Below are 16,749 nucleotides of genomic sequence, written 5' to 3' on the forward strand. Positions count from 1 at the left end.
CTTCAGCGAATGGAAATAGCACGTGAGTCCCTTTAAATTTCCCTGGGAAATTGGGCACTGGGGAGGCGCCTGCTCCGCCCTGTGCTGTGAAGGGTCATGTGCGCTCGCTCTCTGTTGATTGTTTGTAAGGCACCTGGGACATTCAGTGACCAGCTCCCGTGGCCGTGTCCCTTCACCTGGGAATACGATGCCTCTGCTCGTTATCCCCGCTTACCTTGATGATTGCAGGCTCGTAGACTGTAAGGTGTCAGCATTCTGATGGTGCTTAGAAAGAAACGTGGCTTGTGATAAAGTTAATTTTGCAGCAATAATGTATTCCTTGTGTTTTGTTGATCAGGAATCCTCTGTGTACCCAGAGGTGTAACTGACCCCGGCATATGTCCTTTTCAGGGTCCGCTTTCTGCTTGGGGGGAGACACGGAGAATTTAAGTTCCTTCCCCCGCCGGGCTATGCTCCTTGTTATGAAGCGGTGCTGCCGAAAGAAAAGCTGAAAGTGGAACACAGCCGGGAGTACAAGCAAGAGAGGACGTACACCCGGGACCTGCTGGGCCCCACAGTGGCCCTGACCCAAGCCGCCTTCACGCCGGTCCCCGTGGACACCAGCCAGGTACCCGCCAGCCTGCTGGCCCGTCAGCGCTGCGCTCATTCTGATGTGCGGGGCTCTCGGCTCCTGCCCGCACCCCACAGGAATGCATGTTTTCAGAAATACCGTTTATATGTGCGATTGAAACAAGTTTCATAAAATAATGCTCAACTCTACCAGGTCGACTTACCTGTTTTCTCTTCTACTCGGTTTTATCTTTATGGGTGGTCCTAAGCCATTACATTGCTATTGTAACACAGTGGAGGTCACAGCCTTAGGTAGCCCATACTAACTCTAGAGAGTACTTTCTACGTAGGGTAGACGTGGAGTTTTTGTTTCTTCTCCCATGGGCTCTACAGTCGAAATTCATGGGATACGACGCGCCTCTGGGACCTTGAGGACGTGGGTAACCTCCACGGCTCTGGGGAGAGGAGGCGGTGAGAGCTGCTCCCTGCAGACCCTGCCTCATCTGGGCACGACCAGGCGCTGCTCGGCTTGTTGAGGGACTAGTTGTGGGTGACACAACAGCTCGCCTTGAAGATCATTTTGTATTTTTTATAGAAAAGTTATTAAACTCACTCTTTATAAAGATCCTATTTGGAAAACACTGACAGTACAGAGGTAAGAGGAAATAGATCACTGCAGTCAGATACTGACCGGCTCACAGAGCCAGTGCGCCGTCTGGGCAGAGTGGCCTTCACCCAGCCTGTGGAGGAGGCCACGTTGGGGTAAGCCTGTTGTGTGATTCTTTTAAATAACGCGGGCTCTGCTGGGCAGCCCATGTCCATCCCGCACGGCGTCTTTCTTTGTGGCAGTGTCCCTACCAAACTCTGTCTTCTTTCTTCCTAACTTTGGTTCATAAATTAGAAACCTCAGTTGCCACCCTCCCCAAAAAGGTCCCAAAATTTCCCTAAAGAGTGTTTAGATAACTAGTTATTTTTTATAACTAGGTTATAATGGATGGCTTAGAACCTAGTTATTTTATTTTAATGGTGTACGAGGCAGTTCTATTTAGTCCTATTGCAGGGAGAACAATTAGCACTGTGTCGTATTGTATTTTTTCTAATGTGTGCTTTCTTTTCTTTTTTTCAATTTTAGATCGTGTTGCCCCCCCACCTGGAGAGGATAAGAGAAAAGCTGGCAGAGAACATCCATGAGCTCTGGGTTATGAATAAAATTGAACTTGGCTGGCAGTATGGCCCGGTACGGAGTTTTATATTTATCTACAGATTCCGTTAATGCAACTTTCTGAATGCATCTTTTTTCTTGCTCATCTTGCTGTGTGGTGATGTGAATGAATGGACTGATTTTTTTCCTACACATCAGTTTGGGGCAGTTTTCTTTATGGGAGGGAGCGCCGTGATGGGCGGGCTGACTGAAGCATGGCTCCGTTGCCCTGACCATTGAAAAGTTACCCATCTGTAAGCTGCAGGCTACATTTTCCATCAAGGTTAACACAGATGGACAGTAGGCGTTGCTTTGAAAGGTTCTTAGAGAGAACCCAGCGTGGTTGGAAGTGCTTTCGTGTGGCATCTGTAGAGCTCAGATGTTCCCATGGAGCAGTCTGTTCCCTGTCAGCACACGCCTGTCATCGAGGCCCCCATGGGAGCAGAGGCCTGTGTAGCGCAGGTCCCTAAGAAGACTAATATTTATTACCAGTGCAGTGGTCCAGGCCAGCCTTCTCATTGATCCATCCCTAAAGTCTTTGATTTAGTGTAGTCTGATTTCTAACATACACTGTCAAGGTTTAATGTATAAAAAACCCTGTATCATGCTAATTGATCTTACTGAGGTGGTAGGATGATTGGTGACAGTGGGAAGGAGCGTGTGTGGGTGAGATGAAGGGCTGGGACCTCTGGAAGAGTTTATGTCCGACAGCCAGGCTCATAGGGTCTCTGACCAGTTTGGCTCTAAACACTGAAAAATGGTTCCCCATTAAAGCGAAGTCGCCACTACACTCAATAAGGATTTGGGCCACCCGTCTGCTTCCCCCTCACTCCCCACTGCTGATTGGAGGGCCGCTGCCGGTGTCTGACCGGGGGACTGACCCATGGCACCTTCCTGTCCTGTTTCAGGTCAGAGACGACAACAAGAGGCAACATCCATGTCTGGTGGAGTTCTCCAAGCTGCCGGAGCAGGAGCGCAACTACAACCTGCAGATGTCGCTCGAGACCCTGAAGTGAGTTCTCAGCTTCCCCTCCCACACAGCCTCCCTGGAAGGGTTAAGTGTTAAGTCCTTTCATTCCGGCTGGAACTAAAACTATTGATTGACAAAGGTCAAGCAGGTTGATAACTGGGGAAAAGGCAGTGCTGGTGGGAATGGAAATCGTTACCATTTCTGTAGACATTTGCCAACCTGGTTAAACCTGAAAGTGTCTGTGCCCTGGGATCCAGTGACTCCGCATCGAGGGGTTGGTCCCAGAGACGAAGGACACAGTGCATGTGCTGCGTGCGTGAGGCTGTGCCTGGCAGCACTGTTTGTAATAACCAAAGGCTGTGAGCAGAGCATGGGCTCAAACCATCGTGACATGTCCAGCTCATGGAACCCTTCAGAGCTGTTGAAAAAGAAACCAGCTTTAAAGAAAGGACAGGATTTCAAAGTGAAATTGTAAAGTCAAGGTAGCAGATTGCAGAGAACGTGTATACAGCGTGCACACGCACATGCACATGCACATGTGTGTCTCCCTTAGTGCAGCACACGCTCTAGCAGGACAGAAGAATTGGGAGCCGTTGGTGCTTTTAGGGGGAAAAGGGCTAGAGCAGGGGTCCTCAAACTTTTTAAACGGGGGGCCAGTTCACTGTCCCTCAGACCGTGGGAGGGCCGGACTATAGTTTAAAAAAAACTATGAACAAATTCTATGCACACTGCACATATCTTATTTTGAAGTAAAAAAACAAAACGGCAAAAACACCCGCATGTGGCTCTCGGGCCGTAGCTTGAGGAGGCCTGGGCTAGAGGAAGGGACTTAGCGGGACTGATCGGTATCTGCCTTTGGCGCCATTTCAGCTTCCACTCTCTTACTCATTACTCAAAAGTAAATAACTTATTAATTAATAAGTGTTCTTTAAAAACACGTGTGCTCTGCTTTCGGCAGGACTGTTATCCCTCGTTTCCATTTGCGGGTGAGCTGAGCCCTCGGGCTCAGGGAAGGATTGTGCTTAGCTCTGGTTTTGTTTTCTAGGACCTTGTTGGCATTAGGATGCCACGTGGGTATATCAGATGAACATGCTGAGGAAAAGGTGAAAAAGATGAAGCTACCCAAGAAGTAAGTCTGTTGTGTTATACATACATCGATTCATCCAACATATTTTTATTGAAAGCCTGCCGGTGTTAGGCTCTGGTCTAGGTTCCGGGGCAGCCAGACTCCTGCTGTCGGGCGCTTACCCGGTGTCGATGCCACCCAGAGCCCAGAGCAGTTAGGAGAGGAAAGGTGACTTACAATTTCATGTAAAGAGCATTTCCTCAAGTTCTGATCATTGATTCTTTTACCTTAGCATAATTATCTGGTGAATTTTCTTTTGTGCAAAAGGATAATCTTTGAGACGAACAGGTGTGCATGTTTATCTGAACTTAGTAAATAAAGTTAATTCTTTCAAAAACGGTGGCTTGAAAGGCTGCCGTGTGCCCTGTGCTGCTGTAAGCCAGAGGCGGTTGGAAAAGTGGGTGCTGCCCCCCTGAGGCACAGCGGTTGGAGGGCGTGCGTGCGGTCGAGAGTGAGAGGAGCAGCTGTGAGTGCTGGGCACCCGCCTCGGCGGTTAGACAGGGAGACAGCTGTGTGTCTGTGTGGGGCAGGCAGTGCTAGCGCCCACATATCATGTGTTGAAAATTTTACATTTTCAATTTTATATTTCTTCCAAAAGATGAAAACTTATTTAGTACCTTTTCTCTCCAGCTCAGAGTGCAGAAATAGTTTCTGGTAAGAGTCCCTGAAGAACGGGCCTTCATGTTTTGGATGGCTGTGGGTTTCCTAGTCTCTCTCTTAGCTAGGGCTTCCTAAATTATGTACATAGGAATAATATGTAGATGCATTAGAATTTGCCTAGTATCTGTAAGGATACATACACAGCTTCATTAAGTAAAAATTACATTAATAAAACATTTACAAGTTGAAAATGAGAACTTCGGTTGAGAAATCCATTGAATGTTCGCACTGGTAACCAGTACTTTGATTTGCATTAAGCCTGGACTCTTAGGAACACAAACAATGATAACTTGTTCTCCATTTTGAGAGAGAGGTGAGTTGTTGAACTTGGTTTATTGGTGAAAAACGAAACCATAAGGGTCGTGTGATCCTTCCTCCTGATGAGTTCTGGGCTTGAGTGGAGGGACCCGGCTTGCTGGAGCTGTGTTACCAGTGGTCACCACTGTGGTCACGGAACCTTTGGAAGTAGGTGGGGGCCGCGCAAAGACTCTTACAGGGATGTTTCAACCTTGACTCTTCTGGGAAGGCCCATTATACGTGTGTTTTGCTTTGCTCTATAGTTACCAGCTGACAAGTGGCTACAAGCCGGCACCGATGGACCTGAGCTTTATCAAACTCACCCCGTCTCAGGAAGCAATGGTGGACAAACTGGCAGAAAATGCTCACAACGTGTGGGCCCGGGACCGGATCCGGCAGGGCTGGACCTACGGCATCCAGCAGGTACTTCGGGTTGACACTGCCTATTTTTAAAGCTACGTGAGGTCCCAGGATGGCCTTTTGTGACATACGGGGTTTTCTCTTAAGAAGGGACAACAGCCTCACGTGGTCTCTTGACTCAGAATCCCTGACCTGCTAATATGGCTCTTCTCAACACCAAGACTTGTCAGCCACCTGTGCAGGGAAATTGCATGTTCTCTAGGTTAGCCCATTGCTGTGACCTTGGCAGAAGGTAGACGCTGAAAGAGGTCCTTCAGGCTTTTGTTACTGCTGTGGTGGTTTTTACTTTTTCTTCCCCTGGAGAGGTCTCCCTTCATATTGATGCAGACCTTCACGTGGTTAACTCCCTTGTATTGGCCCTGTTCCGGTAACTTCTGGAGCCCAGGAGACCAGGGGATGGGAGGGGCGGCCTTGACCCTCAGGGCCTTGGCGTTTTGTTCTGTTTCACTGTTGTGTTTACTGTCTCACTTCCTCGGGTTGTTGGCATTGCTGATGACCGCACCTTTTTCTTCCTGTAGGACGTCAAGAACAGAAGAAACCCGCGCCTTGTGCCCTACAGCCTTCTGGATGACAGAACCAAGAAGTCCAACAAGGACAGCCTCCGGGAGGCGGTGCGCACGCTGCTGGGGTACGGCTACAGCCTGGAGGCGCCCGACCAAGACCACGGTACTGCCACTCCCTCTGCTCCCTCTGCTTGCAACATCACGGGCAGGGTTTACAGCCAAATAAGTGAAAAAAGGGAGCACAGACAGAGTCCGTAGTGTGTAATCTCGTACGCAGTGTGCAGTGCAGAGCAGCGGTCGCCAGCCTTTCGGGCCTCATGGACCACCAGTGGTCTGTGGTTGGCGACTGCTGGTTTAGAGCACCTTTTCCTGAAGGATTAACCGTCTCTCAGGAGCGTGGCCCAGACCACAGCGGTTTACTTCCTGAGGAGTCTAAGGAGTCTGCCTGGCTCGGACATTGCCCCCATCCCATCCACCAGCGGTCCTTCGAAGAGCTGGGTTTAGTTGTGTATGGGAATAAATTGTAGTGGGATCTAGTGTTTTCTAAGCCTTCATTATTTATACTCACTCATGTAGGTAGTATTAATTAGTGCAATATTTTGCTTTAAGGAAAACACATTAGAATAGGCAATCAATAAATATGTGTTGAGTATATAGACTTCTTGTTTTTTTAATCCTCAACCTTTTGGTGTACATTCTCATGGTCACCTGGCTTCAGGTTCCATGGCTGAGGTTTCTCACTCCTGGCTCTCTCAATCCACATGCGTCCACTCTCAATCCACATGCACACACTCAGTCCATATGTGCCCAATCAGTCCACGTGTGTCTTCTCTCATTCCATGTGTATCCACTCAGTCCACGTGCATCCACTCTCAGTCCACATGTATCCACTCTCAGTCCATGTGCGTCTTAGTCTACTTGTATCCCCTCAGTCCACGTGCGTCCCTTCTCAGTCCACGTGCGTCCCCCTCAGTCCACGTGTGTCCCCTCTCATTCCATGTGCACCTACTGTCAGTCCACCTGTGTCCCCTCTCAGTCCACGTGCGTCCACTCTCATTCCATGTGCACGTACTGTCAGTCCACCTGTGTCCTCTCTCAGTCCACGTGCGTCCCCTCTGAGTCCACGTGCATCCCCTCTCAATCCACATGCGTCCACTCTCAGTCCACGTGCGTCCACTCTCAGTCCATGTGTATCCATTGTCAATCCACGTGTATTCACTCAGTCCACGTGTATCCACTCTCCATCTACTGTGTCCTCTCAATGCACGTGTGTCCCATTGCCTACAGATGTTTTTCCCTTTGCACTGCACTGATTCTGATGTCAGACCTGACCCTTTTACTTTCTTAAACACTATGTGTGTGTGCAGCACGTTATGGTGACGATGTGGGGGAGAGGGAGTTTGCCCGCATTCATGCTGCCTGGGAGTGTGTGGAAGGTGACCCTTCCCTGCTTTTTATAGCTTTCTGTCTCCCCCTCGTAGCCTGGTTGCTTCTTCCCTCTTCTCTCTCACCCGCCAATGTCTGTCCATTTCTTATGGGCAGTGGTTTCAGTCTCCTGTGCTGTCTCTTTCTGTCTATCCATGCCTCACGTTTATCTCATCTTCCACTACCAAGCCACCAACTGCTGGGAGGTCTTTGCACAGAAGGAACTCTCTCCCTCAGAGGCAGCGCCCCACCTTCACGCGTCACCAGCTCGCCACAGCCTCGAGCGGAAGCCGGTGCTCCCTGCGCCTCGCTGGCTCGTGGGCTGCCCGTCCTGATGAACACACTTAGTACATGTGCACCAGAGGGGAGGAGAGTGTCACTAGCACATCACTGTGGGTGTAGTTATAAAGTCCTGTGGTATCTGCCCCCCTTTCAGTGTTCCCTGTGATCACAGACTCTCCTTACATTCCAGCTGCCCGAGCTGAAGTGTGCAGCAGCCCCGGGGAGCGGTTCCGGATCTTCCGGGCTGAGAAAACCTACGCCGTGAAGGCGGGAAGGTGGTACTTTGAGTTCGAGGCTGTCACTGCTGGGGACATGCGCGTTGGCTGGAGCAGGCCAGGCTGCCAGCCTGATCAGGAGCTGGGCTGCGACGAACACGCCTTCGCCTTTGACGGCTTCAAGGTGAGGGGGCGCCAGGCAGCAGCCAGGGGGTGGGAGGCCTCCTCCCTGCCCGGCCTGGCTGCCCCCGGAGGCCGCAGGGAGCACAGCCACACAGCCCTGTGCAGAGCCCGTGTTGGGAAGATGGTTCCCAGGGAAACTCCTGCCCTTGTAGTTTCAAAACAGTGTTCTCCACCCACAAACACAGGAAACCTTGTCAGAAAGATGAAGCACCATGTCTAACAAAAGTGTTAAAAATACATCCACTCATTAAAATGCACACACGTTGACACAGCAGTTCCATGGAAGAAATCGATCCTCAAGCAATAATTAATGATAGGCAGACACCTTTAATAACTATAAGAATACCTAAGGCAATGTGGTTTATAATCACAAAGTTTCCATTTTCAACATCGTTAGGCATTTTCATTTCTTTGGCTGTGGGGAAGCTTATTTTATTATTTATACATCATATAAATGTTTGAATGTTATTTTATCCATATAAAATATTAAACAAAAATTTGCGTGTATGAACATAGTCACAATAGACTAGTAGTCATTCTTGCTGATAAAATAGATCTTTTATTTGTTTTCTCTGATTTTCCTCCAGTGGACTCTATTCCTTTTTATATGAGGGAAATTTAATGGGAAAAAGGGGATTAGAATAAGTAAGCAATCGTGTAGGAGTTTGGCGGTGGCCTCTCAGGGGTGCATGGAGGGCGAGCACTTCTAGGCTAGAAACGAGCATTGTGTCCTCTTTGTTCTGAAATGTCTTATCTTTATTTTTCCTGAATCCTGCTTTTTACTTCAGATGGAGAAGTTGAACATCTTGTGATACCTAATTTAGTTAAATAAATTTTCTAAAAACTAAGTATTATACTCGAGAAGAATCATATTATTGTTTTGCATTGGTGACTGTATCTCATTACATATTAGATCACAGTGAATCTTTAACTCACTGTGATCTAATATGTACTTAGATATAGTTAGGGGGAAGTTAAAAGATTTACCTGGAAAATTAATCAATATCACTAATTTTGTACCTACAGATCAATAGAATATACTATAGATTCAACTATCACACTTATCCTCTGTGTATATCAAACAATATTGGCATCTATATTCAGTCTTCAGCAAACATAAACATTTTTAGGTTTGGTTTGAAACTTTATTTTATTATACAGGGTGGGGCAAAGGTTTACAGTTGTTTGTATGGAAGATAATATAATAATGAATAAATAATAATACAAAAATAAACTCCTGTGTGTACTCACAACTGTAAACCTACTTTTGCCCCACCTTGTATATTGAAATGCGTTAAGATTTCCATTTTGTTATATGTTGGTGCCATTGTTCCAAGGAATGGAACTTTCTTTTGAAATGGATGAAAACTAGAATGTCATTCAATGATAAATTCCCAGCTTGAGTCTCTGCTCATAATTCTTTGTATTTGGGGGAGTAGAGAGAAACCACCCATGTCCCGGGAAGCATTCATTGTAGAAAGAAAAATAAAATGTCAAAGACAGAGTGTTCTTTTGAATAGAAGGTATGTGGAGTAGGTTTTTAAAGTGACAGATTCTCAAAACGATGAAAGAGCATTTGGGCTTTTCTCGAGTCAGCGCACACAGCGTTGCCATCAGGGACTTAGGACTCCCAGATCCCGGCTCTGGGGTGGGGGTGGGGAGAGGAGGGCTGCTGTGAGTCCTGCAGGCAGTGGGGGTGCGTTCTCCCGGCTTTCTCGGTGACAATGACTCTTCTGTCCCAGGCCCAGCGGTGGCACCAGGGCAACGAGCACTACGGGCGCTCCTGGCAAGCAGGCGATGTCATGGGGTGCATGGTGGACATGACGGAGCGCACCATGATGTTCACTCTGAACGGCGAAATCCTTCTTGACGACTCAGGGTCAGAGCTGGCTTTCAAGGACTTTGACGTTGGTGACGGTAAGTGTGTTGGGGGCGGCACAAGGAGGCTCTTGGCTCTGATGCCCGTGACCCCGTCTTTGCTTGAGGGTGAGGGCAGAGGAGCTGCCGCTGGAAGTCGCATGGGCACCCCCATGGCCTGTTTGATCAGACGCCCTTGACATTGCTGTAGCTGAGGCTTCTTCGCACGACTGAGCTACGGCAGGAACGGCTGCTTGAACGTGCATAAGAAAATAAATGGCAGGCAAGAGGCGCATTTTCCACAAATGTTGAGTTTTTATTTAGGCTTTCCTTCTGAGCTGCTTATAGCTTCTGTCTGTTCACTCATTTCATAAAAATGTAACGAGAGCCTCCCCGTTCAGGCCCTCTGCTGGATGCTGAGAGGACAAAGATGAATAAATACTGTCCTGTCTTTATGTGGTGACAGTTACCGGGGAGTCCTCACTTGTGTGGTTTCTGATCAGTGAGAAGTTCGAAATCCTAGTAAAGGGATGCACAGGGCAGAGAGCAGGCAGCTGTGCTGTGGCTCCGGGTGACCTGGGCAGGGATGTAAAAGACGAAAGCCCTTCGTGAGGCAAACACTTCCAGTAAGGGGGCCACTGGCCACACGGGGCTATTTTAATTGACATTAAATTAAGTTAAAAATTGAGTTTTTTGCCTGGCCGGCGTGGCTCAGTGGTTGAGTGTTGACCTATGAACCAGGAGGTCATGGTTCGATTCCCGGTCAGGGCACATGCCCAGGGATCCTGGAGGACTGGCTGCTGAGCATGCATCTCCTGTACAGAGTCCAAGGTGAGGAGCGACTTAACTAGAGGGCGCAGTTAGCGAATTGTGATGCTGAGATCGAATACTGCCCTTCTGACCTTATGTCTAACACTTAGCATCGGTTCTCTCTTTCTGGACCAACACTTGTGATCATGCCGTCCTAACAGGCTCTTATACTAATGGAACTGAAGGTGGTGATTCTTCTTTCTTCCAGGATTCATACCTGTGTGCAGCCTTGGGGTGGCTCAGGTGGGAAGGATGAACTTCGGAAAGGACGTGAGCACCTTGAAGTATTTCACCATTTGTGGCTTACAGGAGGGCTACGAGCCGTTCGCCGTTAATACCAACAGGGACATTACCATGTGGCTCAGCAAGCGGCTTCCTCAGTTCCTCCAGGTTCCGTCAAACCATGAACATATTGAGGTTTGCTTTTTCTTAAAATCTCAGACAATTGCCAAAAGACAGGATAGAATATCTTGACACCTGGGAGTTTTACTTGGACAATTACTGTCACTTACTTAAAAGGTGACCCTGATGTGTTACACAGAAATAGAATTCAGCATAGGCTCAGCCTTGATTTTAAATACTTTATGAGTAGCTGATTAGACTGATGAGCAATTGTTAATTTTCGTTTTTAGAGGCAATCTCAGGCTCAGTCTGAATAGATGCCGTTATAACATGGATTTTCCAAACCCTCTTCTGAGTTAGAAGCAGAACTATGGGTATATCTGCAACACAGTCTCGCTATACTCAATCGTCTAATTTACAAAATCACACCACATGTGGCTGTGTTTGGGGTTTTAAAGACATGAAACACGTGGTCATTAGAACCCCCAAATCCACAGTGATGGCTGGAATTGACCTATTGCTTCTCTGTGTGCTAGGTGACCCGGAGAGATAGAACCCCCAAATCCACAGTGATGGCTGGAATTGACCTATTGCTTCTCTGTGTGCTAGGTGACCCGGAGAGATAGAACCCCCAAATCCACAGTGATGGCTGGAATTGACCTATTGCTTCTCTGTGTGCTAGGTGACCAGAATAGACGGCACTGCGGACAGCTCTCCATGTTTAAAGGTCACTCAGAAGTCCTTCAGTTCCCAGAACAGCAGCACGGACATTATGTTCTACCGGCTGAGCATGCCCATCGAGTGCGCAGAGGTCTTCTCCAGGACGGCGGCCGGGGGGCTCCCGGGTGCCGGCCTCTTCGGGCCCAAGAGCGATCTGGAGGATTACGACGCGGATTCTGATTTTGAGGTTCTGATGAAGACAGCTCATGGCCATCTGGTGCCCGATCGAGTGGACAAGGACAAAGAAGCTACAAAACCAGAGTTTAATAACCACAAAGATTACGCGCAGGAAAAGCCCTCTCGTCTGAAACAAAGGTCGCTGATCTCTGCAAAGTGATTCTCAGAGTGAGCTCGTTCTGTGGGGAGGGTTGCAGTGGAGGCCAGGGATTTCCCACATCAGTTTTTTCTTTCTCTTCGCCCTTCGTCATGCACAAAGGATTCTGCAGGGGACAGTTAAGCACCCTGTTTGTCATCTGATTTGTTACCACAGATGTACTCTATCCCGAGTTCCTTTTTTATGCCTTTTCATTTTGGTAAAAAAAACACAACACAAGAACATTTACCATCTTAACCACTTTTAAGTGCACTTATAAATTTTAAGTGTACAGCACAGTTGAGTGAACAGTAGTGTTTGGTGTGCTCACATTGTTGTGAAACATCTTCAGCACGTTTTCATCTTGCAAAACCGAAACCCTATACCTGTGGTCGGCAAACTGCGGCTCGTGAGCCACATGCGGCTCTTTGGCCCCTTGAGTGTGGCTCTTCCACAAAATACCACGGTCTGGGCGAGTCTTACTTTGAAGAAGTGGCGTTAGAAGAAGTTTAAGTTTAAAAAATGTGGCTCTCAAAAGAAATTTCAATCATTGTACTGTTGATATTTGGCTCTGTGGACTAATGAGTTTGCCGACCACTGCCCTATACCCATTAAACAAGTCTCCTTTCCACCTCCCCCCAGGGGCTGGTAACTACCATTCTACCTTTGGTTTCTATGAATTTGACTAATCTGGTACCTCTTATAAGTGGAATCATAGAGTATTTTTCTTTGTGTGACTGGTTTGTCTCCTTAAGCGTAATGTCCTCAAGGTTCATCCATGTTGTAGCATGTCAGACCTTCTTCCCTTTTTAAAGGCTGGGTAATATTCCACTGTGTATATAAACCACATTTTGTTTATCATTCATCTCTCCATTCATTGATGGATGTTTGGCTTAGTTCTACCTCTTGCCTATGGTAAATAGTGCTGTTGTCAGCATGGATATAAATATACCCTTTCAAGACCCAACTTTCATTTGTTTTGGATCTATACCCAGAAATAGGATTTCTGGTAGTTCTATTTTTAAGTTTTTAAGGAATCTTCATATTGTCTTCCAGAGCTGTTGCACCATTTTATGATCTTACCACCACTATACAAGGGTTCAGATTTATTCACATCCTTGTCAACCCTTGTTATTTTCTGTGTTTTTTGTTTGTTTGTTTTTTTCATAGTAGCTATCCTAACGGGGGTGAAGTGATAGCTCATACAGTTTTGATTTGCATTTCCCTGATAATTAGTGCATGTCTTTTCATGTTTTTATTGGTCATTTGTAGATCATCTTTGGAGAAATGCCTTTTCAAATTCTTTGTCCATTTTTGGATTGGCATGTTTGCTTTTCTGTTGTTGAGTTGTAGGAGTTCTTTGCATACACTGGATATTAATCTTTAGCAGATATATAGTTTGCAAGTATTTCCCGCCAAGAGTTAGTTTTCAAAATGTCTGTATTTACGGTACTTTCTTGGTTGAAATTTAAAGAGTCTTCTCTCTAACTAGTATTTTTATGGACAAGAAGGCAACCCATTTTAGCATTTTGCCTTGCACTAAACCTGAATTTCTGAGCCTCAGCATGCTCTGGGTTAGATAACTGTTTGTTGTGAGAGTCTGCTTGTTCAGGAAACATGGTCTCCATCCACTAGATGCAGGTGGCACACACTTGGCCCCCATCCCATGCTATGACAACCAAAAACATCTCCAGATGTTGCCAGACATCCTCGGGGGAGTGAAATCGCCCTGGTTGATAATCACTGAACTAAGCTGATGATTTGCTTGTGTTTGAAGGAAGCAGAACTTTTAACGTTGCTTACTCGCAGTTCTGTCATATTTTCAGATTCCTGCTGAGAAAGACAAAGCCGGATTACAGCACGAGCCATTCCGCGAGGCTCACTGAGGACGTCCTTGCGGATGATCGGGACGACTACGACTACCTGATGCAGACGTCCACGGTACGAGGTCGCAGCTCTCGTCATTACGTCAGTCTGTCACTCATCCCACTTGACATTTCAAACAGTCCCCTTGAGTCATCATACTTAGCAAGCTTATGTTTAAAATAATTTTTTCTTATTTGGTGGCGGGGGGTAGTAAAAAGTTGAAATATATATGGATATGCAGTAAAAGAGCTATTTTAGGGGAAAAGGCCTATTTTTTTTTTTCTTGGCAAAATTTGAATCTGTGACCTAATTTCTCCGAATACATATAATTTCTTTCATCTTTGTGATATGTCTAAAAGAAGATCATTTATATTTTGTTAGAGGTCAAGTTTTGCTCTGTGCCATTTAAAGTTTTCAAAACAGCTAAATGCCAAATGGAAAAAATAGGTAGTAGTGTCCCTCAAGTCCCCCCATGTTTGAGATCGGTTTTCACATATTAGATTGGCGCTATTTCAAAGTGATTTTAAGGTGTGGAAATGTGACATTTTAGCGCTAGGAAAGATGACCTATCCACAGGTGTAAAACTCCAGCATAGATTAGCACACTGTGAAAGCTGCCAGAATTTGAAACTTACCTGCCTAACGGCTGATGATTGTATTGCATAAACATCCTCTATATGTACAAATACATATGGGGTGCATATTATGTGTGTACTCCCACAGTCGTGCACACACACTCAGGAGTACAAGAAGTCTTCCACCATTTAGCACGGCTGCTCAGATAGAGACTTCTCTGTTCCCATGATTTCTAGTTGAACTCCGGATCTCTGCTCTAAGGCTCTCCTTAGTTTGCAGTGTTAGTCTTTGGTGTCGATGACATTTTAATTGGGCCCAGTGATTTTAAGCACCTATATTCTTCAACGATCCAAGGACGCTGCAGTTCAGATTGGTTCGTGTTACGTTGCCAACGCCTGCTTTGCTGTCTTCGCAGTACTATTACTCGGTGAGGATCTTCCCTGGACAAGAGCCGGCCAGCGTCTGGGTGGGCTGGGTCACGGCCGACTTCCACCAGTACGACACGTGCTTTGACTTGGACAGAGTTCGCACCGTAACCGTGACTCTGGGAGACGAAAAAGGGAAAGTCCACGAAAGGTTGGTTTCCCTCCCTTTCTTAAAGGGACAGCTGATCGAAATGTTGATAAACCTAGGAATTTCCTTTCTTGGATTCCATACCCAGGGTATTATTCCTACTTATAGGAACAATATGATCAAAACCTTAATGTCAGTGTCCTTTCTGTGGCTCAAACAAGCCAGTCAGGAATCTGAGTATTTAAAAGGGAAAACCGTTATAAAGTGAGAGCAGCGCACCCTTTTTCGGGTAACAGTCGTGTCCCTTCAGCTGACGTCGCACGTGACTAACAGCTTGGGTTGCCAGTCGCAGCCTTGGTGCCAGGGAGTAGGATGGGGAAGGTGAGGCAGGGAGCATGCGGTCTGACACGCACCCTGGGACCTGGTTTGTGGGGGGAGACGACTGAAGACGTGCGGGGCTAGAGGTGGAGACCAGGTGGGCGTGTTTGAACTCCGACTGAGGAGCAGTGGGTTCTTTCCTCAGCCTGGCCATTGGCTCGCTGTGTGGCTTTGGGTAAGTCACTTACACTTTCTGTGCCATCCTTTTTCATTTGTAAAACAAACCAAACTCAAACCAAACCTTCAAAAAAGTGAGGAAGGCCATCTTCCTTGCAGAAGTAGACAAGAGAAGTCCTGACATTTGCACCTTCCTCTGTGCCCATGCGTCCTCTCGTCCTCCATACGTTGCTTTTATTTTATAGCCGCACCTCGTTTTTGGTGACTACAAGTTCACTCTCCTGCCTTCAGGTTTTTAGACCTGAAACTTTAGAACTTAGACCTTGAGGCGGTGGGCTGGCAAGACTCTCTAATGAGGAGAGCTTCATGTCAGTGTGGGCGCCCCAAACCACCTGTGTCCAGGAATATTCTTGGGGGTTATATTTGATTTTCAGAGAAGGTGATAGTATAAGGGAAGCTGGGGTTGAGCCACCGAATAGATGACTCTGTTGTGGGAATAGCTGAGGGGAGGGTTGTTGAGTCTTAAGGACGCAGTGCAAAGAAGCACAGCTGACCTGGTTATCCAGAAACTGACCAGCTCACCCTTTTATTTTTAATTTTTACTTTTTAATCTTCACTTGAGGATATTTTTCCATTGATTTTTAGAGAGGGTGGAAGACAGAGGGAAAGACAGAGAGAAACATCGATGTGAGAGAAACACATCGATAGGTTGCCTCCTGCATGCGCCCCAACCAGGGCCCGGGCTGGGGAGGAGCTTGCAACCGAGGTGCGTGTCCTTCACTGGAATTGAACCCAGGACCCGACATTCTATTCACCGAGCCAGACTGGCTAGGGCCATCTCACCTTCTTGTTCTTTGCCTGCCTGTGGCCTGTTTTTTCCTGGTCTCATTAATCTATCTGCTATCTGGTGGCAGACAAAGTGAAAAGAACAATTTTGTTGCCGTCTCTGGTGAAGGTGTGGCTGAGAGTGAAACTCAGTGGGTTGTTCACACTGATTTTGTGCATATTCCAGCTGAGTCTCTCTCATGGCAGGTCACCGGAAGTGTCCCTAAGGGGGCATGTTTTAGCCAAATGGGAAACGTATTGAATGACTGGTGCTCTCATCTCAGAACAGTGGTTAAACACACACACGCGCGCACACATACACACACACAAAATGCATCTGAGAATGAAAATTACAAATTTGGATGATTCTTAAATAAACGTTTTTGAACCTCAGAAAAAGATCCAGTTTGGTTTGAGTTTTTGGAGGGAAGGTGCAGGTCAGTTCTTATGTGGTTCCAGCTTGTTGACCCGTCTCCATCAGGTGTGACTTAGGGGCGTGTGCGACCTGATCGAGGGCGTCCACCGGTCAGCCAGGTTCGGGGTCAGACTCGGGCCCATGTGCACCTCCCCCACCACAGCATGAGCTTGTTGCTTGCGCAGCG

At 47.0% G+C, this 16,749-nt stretch overlaps 1 protein-coding gene across 1 annotated transcript in view; it reads left to right on the top strand.

Annotated features, from left to right (window-relative positions):
* RYR2 (ryanodine receptor 2) overlaps positions 1 to 16,749 on the top strand; it is a 198,038-nt gene that overhangs the window by 74,939 nt on the left and 106,350 nt on the right. The window contains exons 22-34 of the mRNA XM_054713161.1: positions 391 to 607; positions 1,682 to 1,786; positions 2,659 to 2,762; positions 3,766 to 3,849; positions 5,067 to 5,226; positions 5,742 to 5,889; positions 7,624 to 7,832; positions 9,574 to 9,748; positions 10,707 to 10,915; positions 11,523 to 11,875; positions 13,700 to 13,814; positions 14,730 to 14,890; positions 15,351 to 15,380. Of these exons, the coding sequence (XP_054569136.1) occupies positions 391 to 607; positions 1,682 to 1,786; positions 2,659 to 2,762; positions 3,766 to 3,849; positions 5,067 to 5,226; positions 5,742 to 5,889; positions 7,624 to 7,832; positions 9,574 to 9,748; positions 10,707 to 10,915; positions 11,523 to 11,875; positions 13,700 to 13,814; positions 14,730 to 14,890; positions 15,351 to 15,380 (2,070 nt within the window). The remainder of the gene's footprint in view (positions 1 to 390; positions 608 to 1,681; positions 1,787 to 2,658; positions 2,763 to 3,765; positions 3,850 to 5,066; positions 5,227 to 5,741; positions 5,890 to 7,623; positions 7,833 to 9,573; positions 9,749 to 10,706; positions 10,916 to 11,522; positions 11,876 to 13,699; positions 13,815 to 14,729; positions 14,891 to 15,350; positions 15,381 to 16,749) is intronic.

Source organism: Eptesicus fuscus, chromosome 24, assembly GCF_027574615.1.
Source record: "Eptesicus fuscus isolate TK198812 chromosome 24, DD_ASM_mEF_20220401, whole genome shotgun sequence".
NCBI lineage: Eukaryota > Metazoa > Chordata > Mammalia > Chiroptera > Vespertilionidae > Eptesicus > Eptesicus fuscus.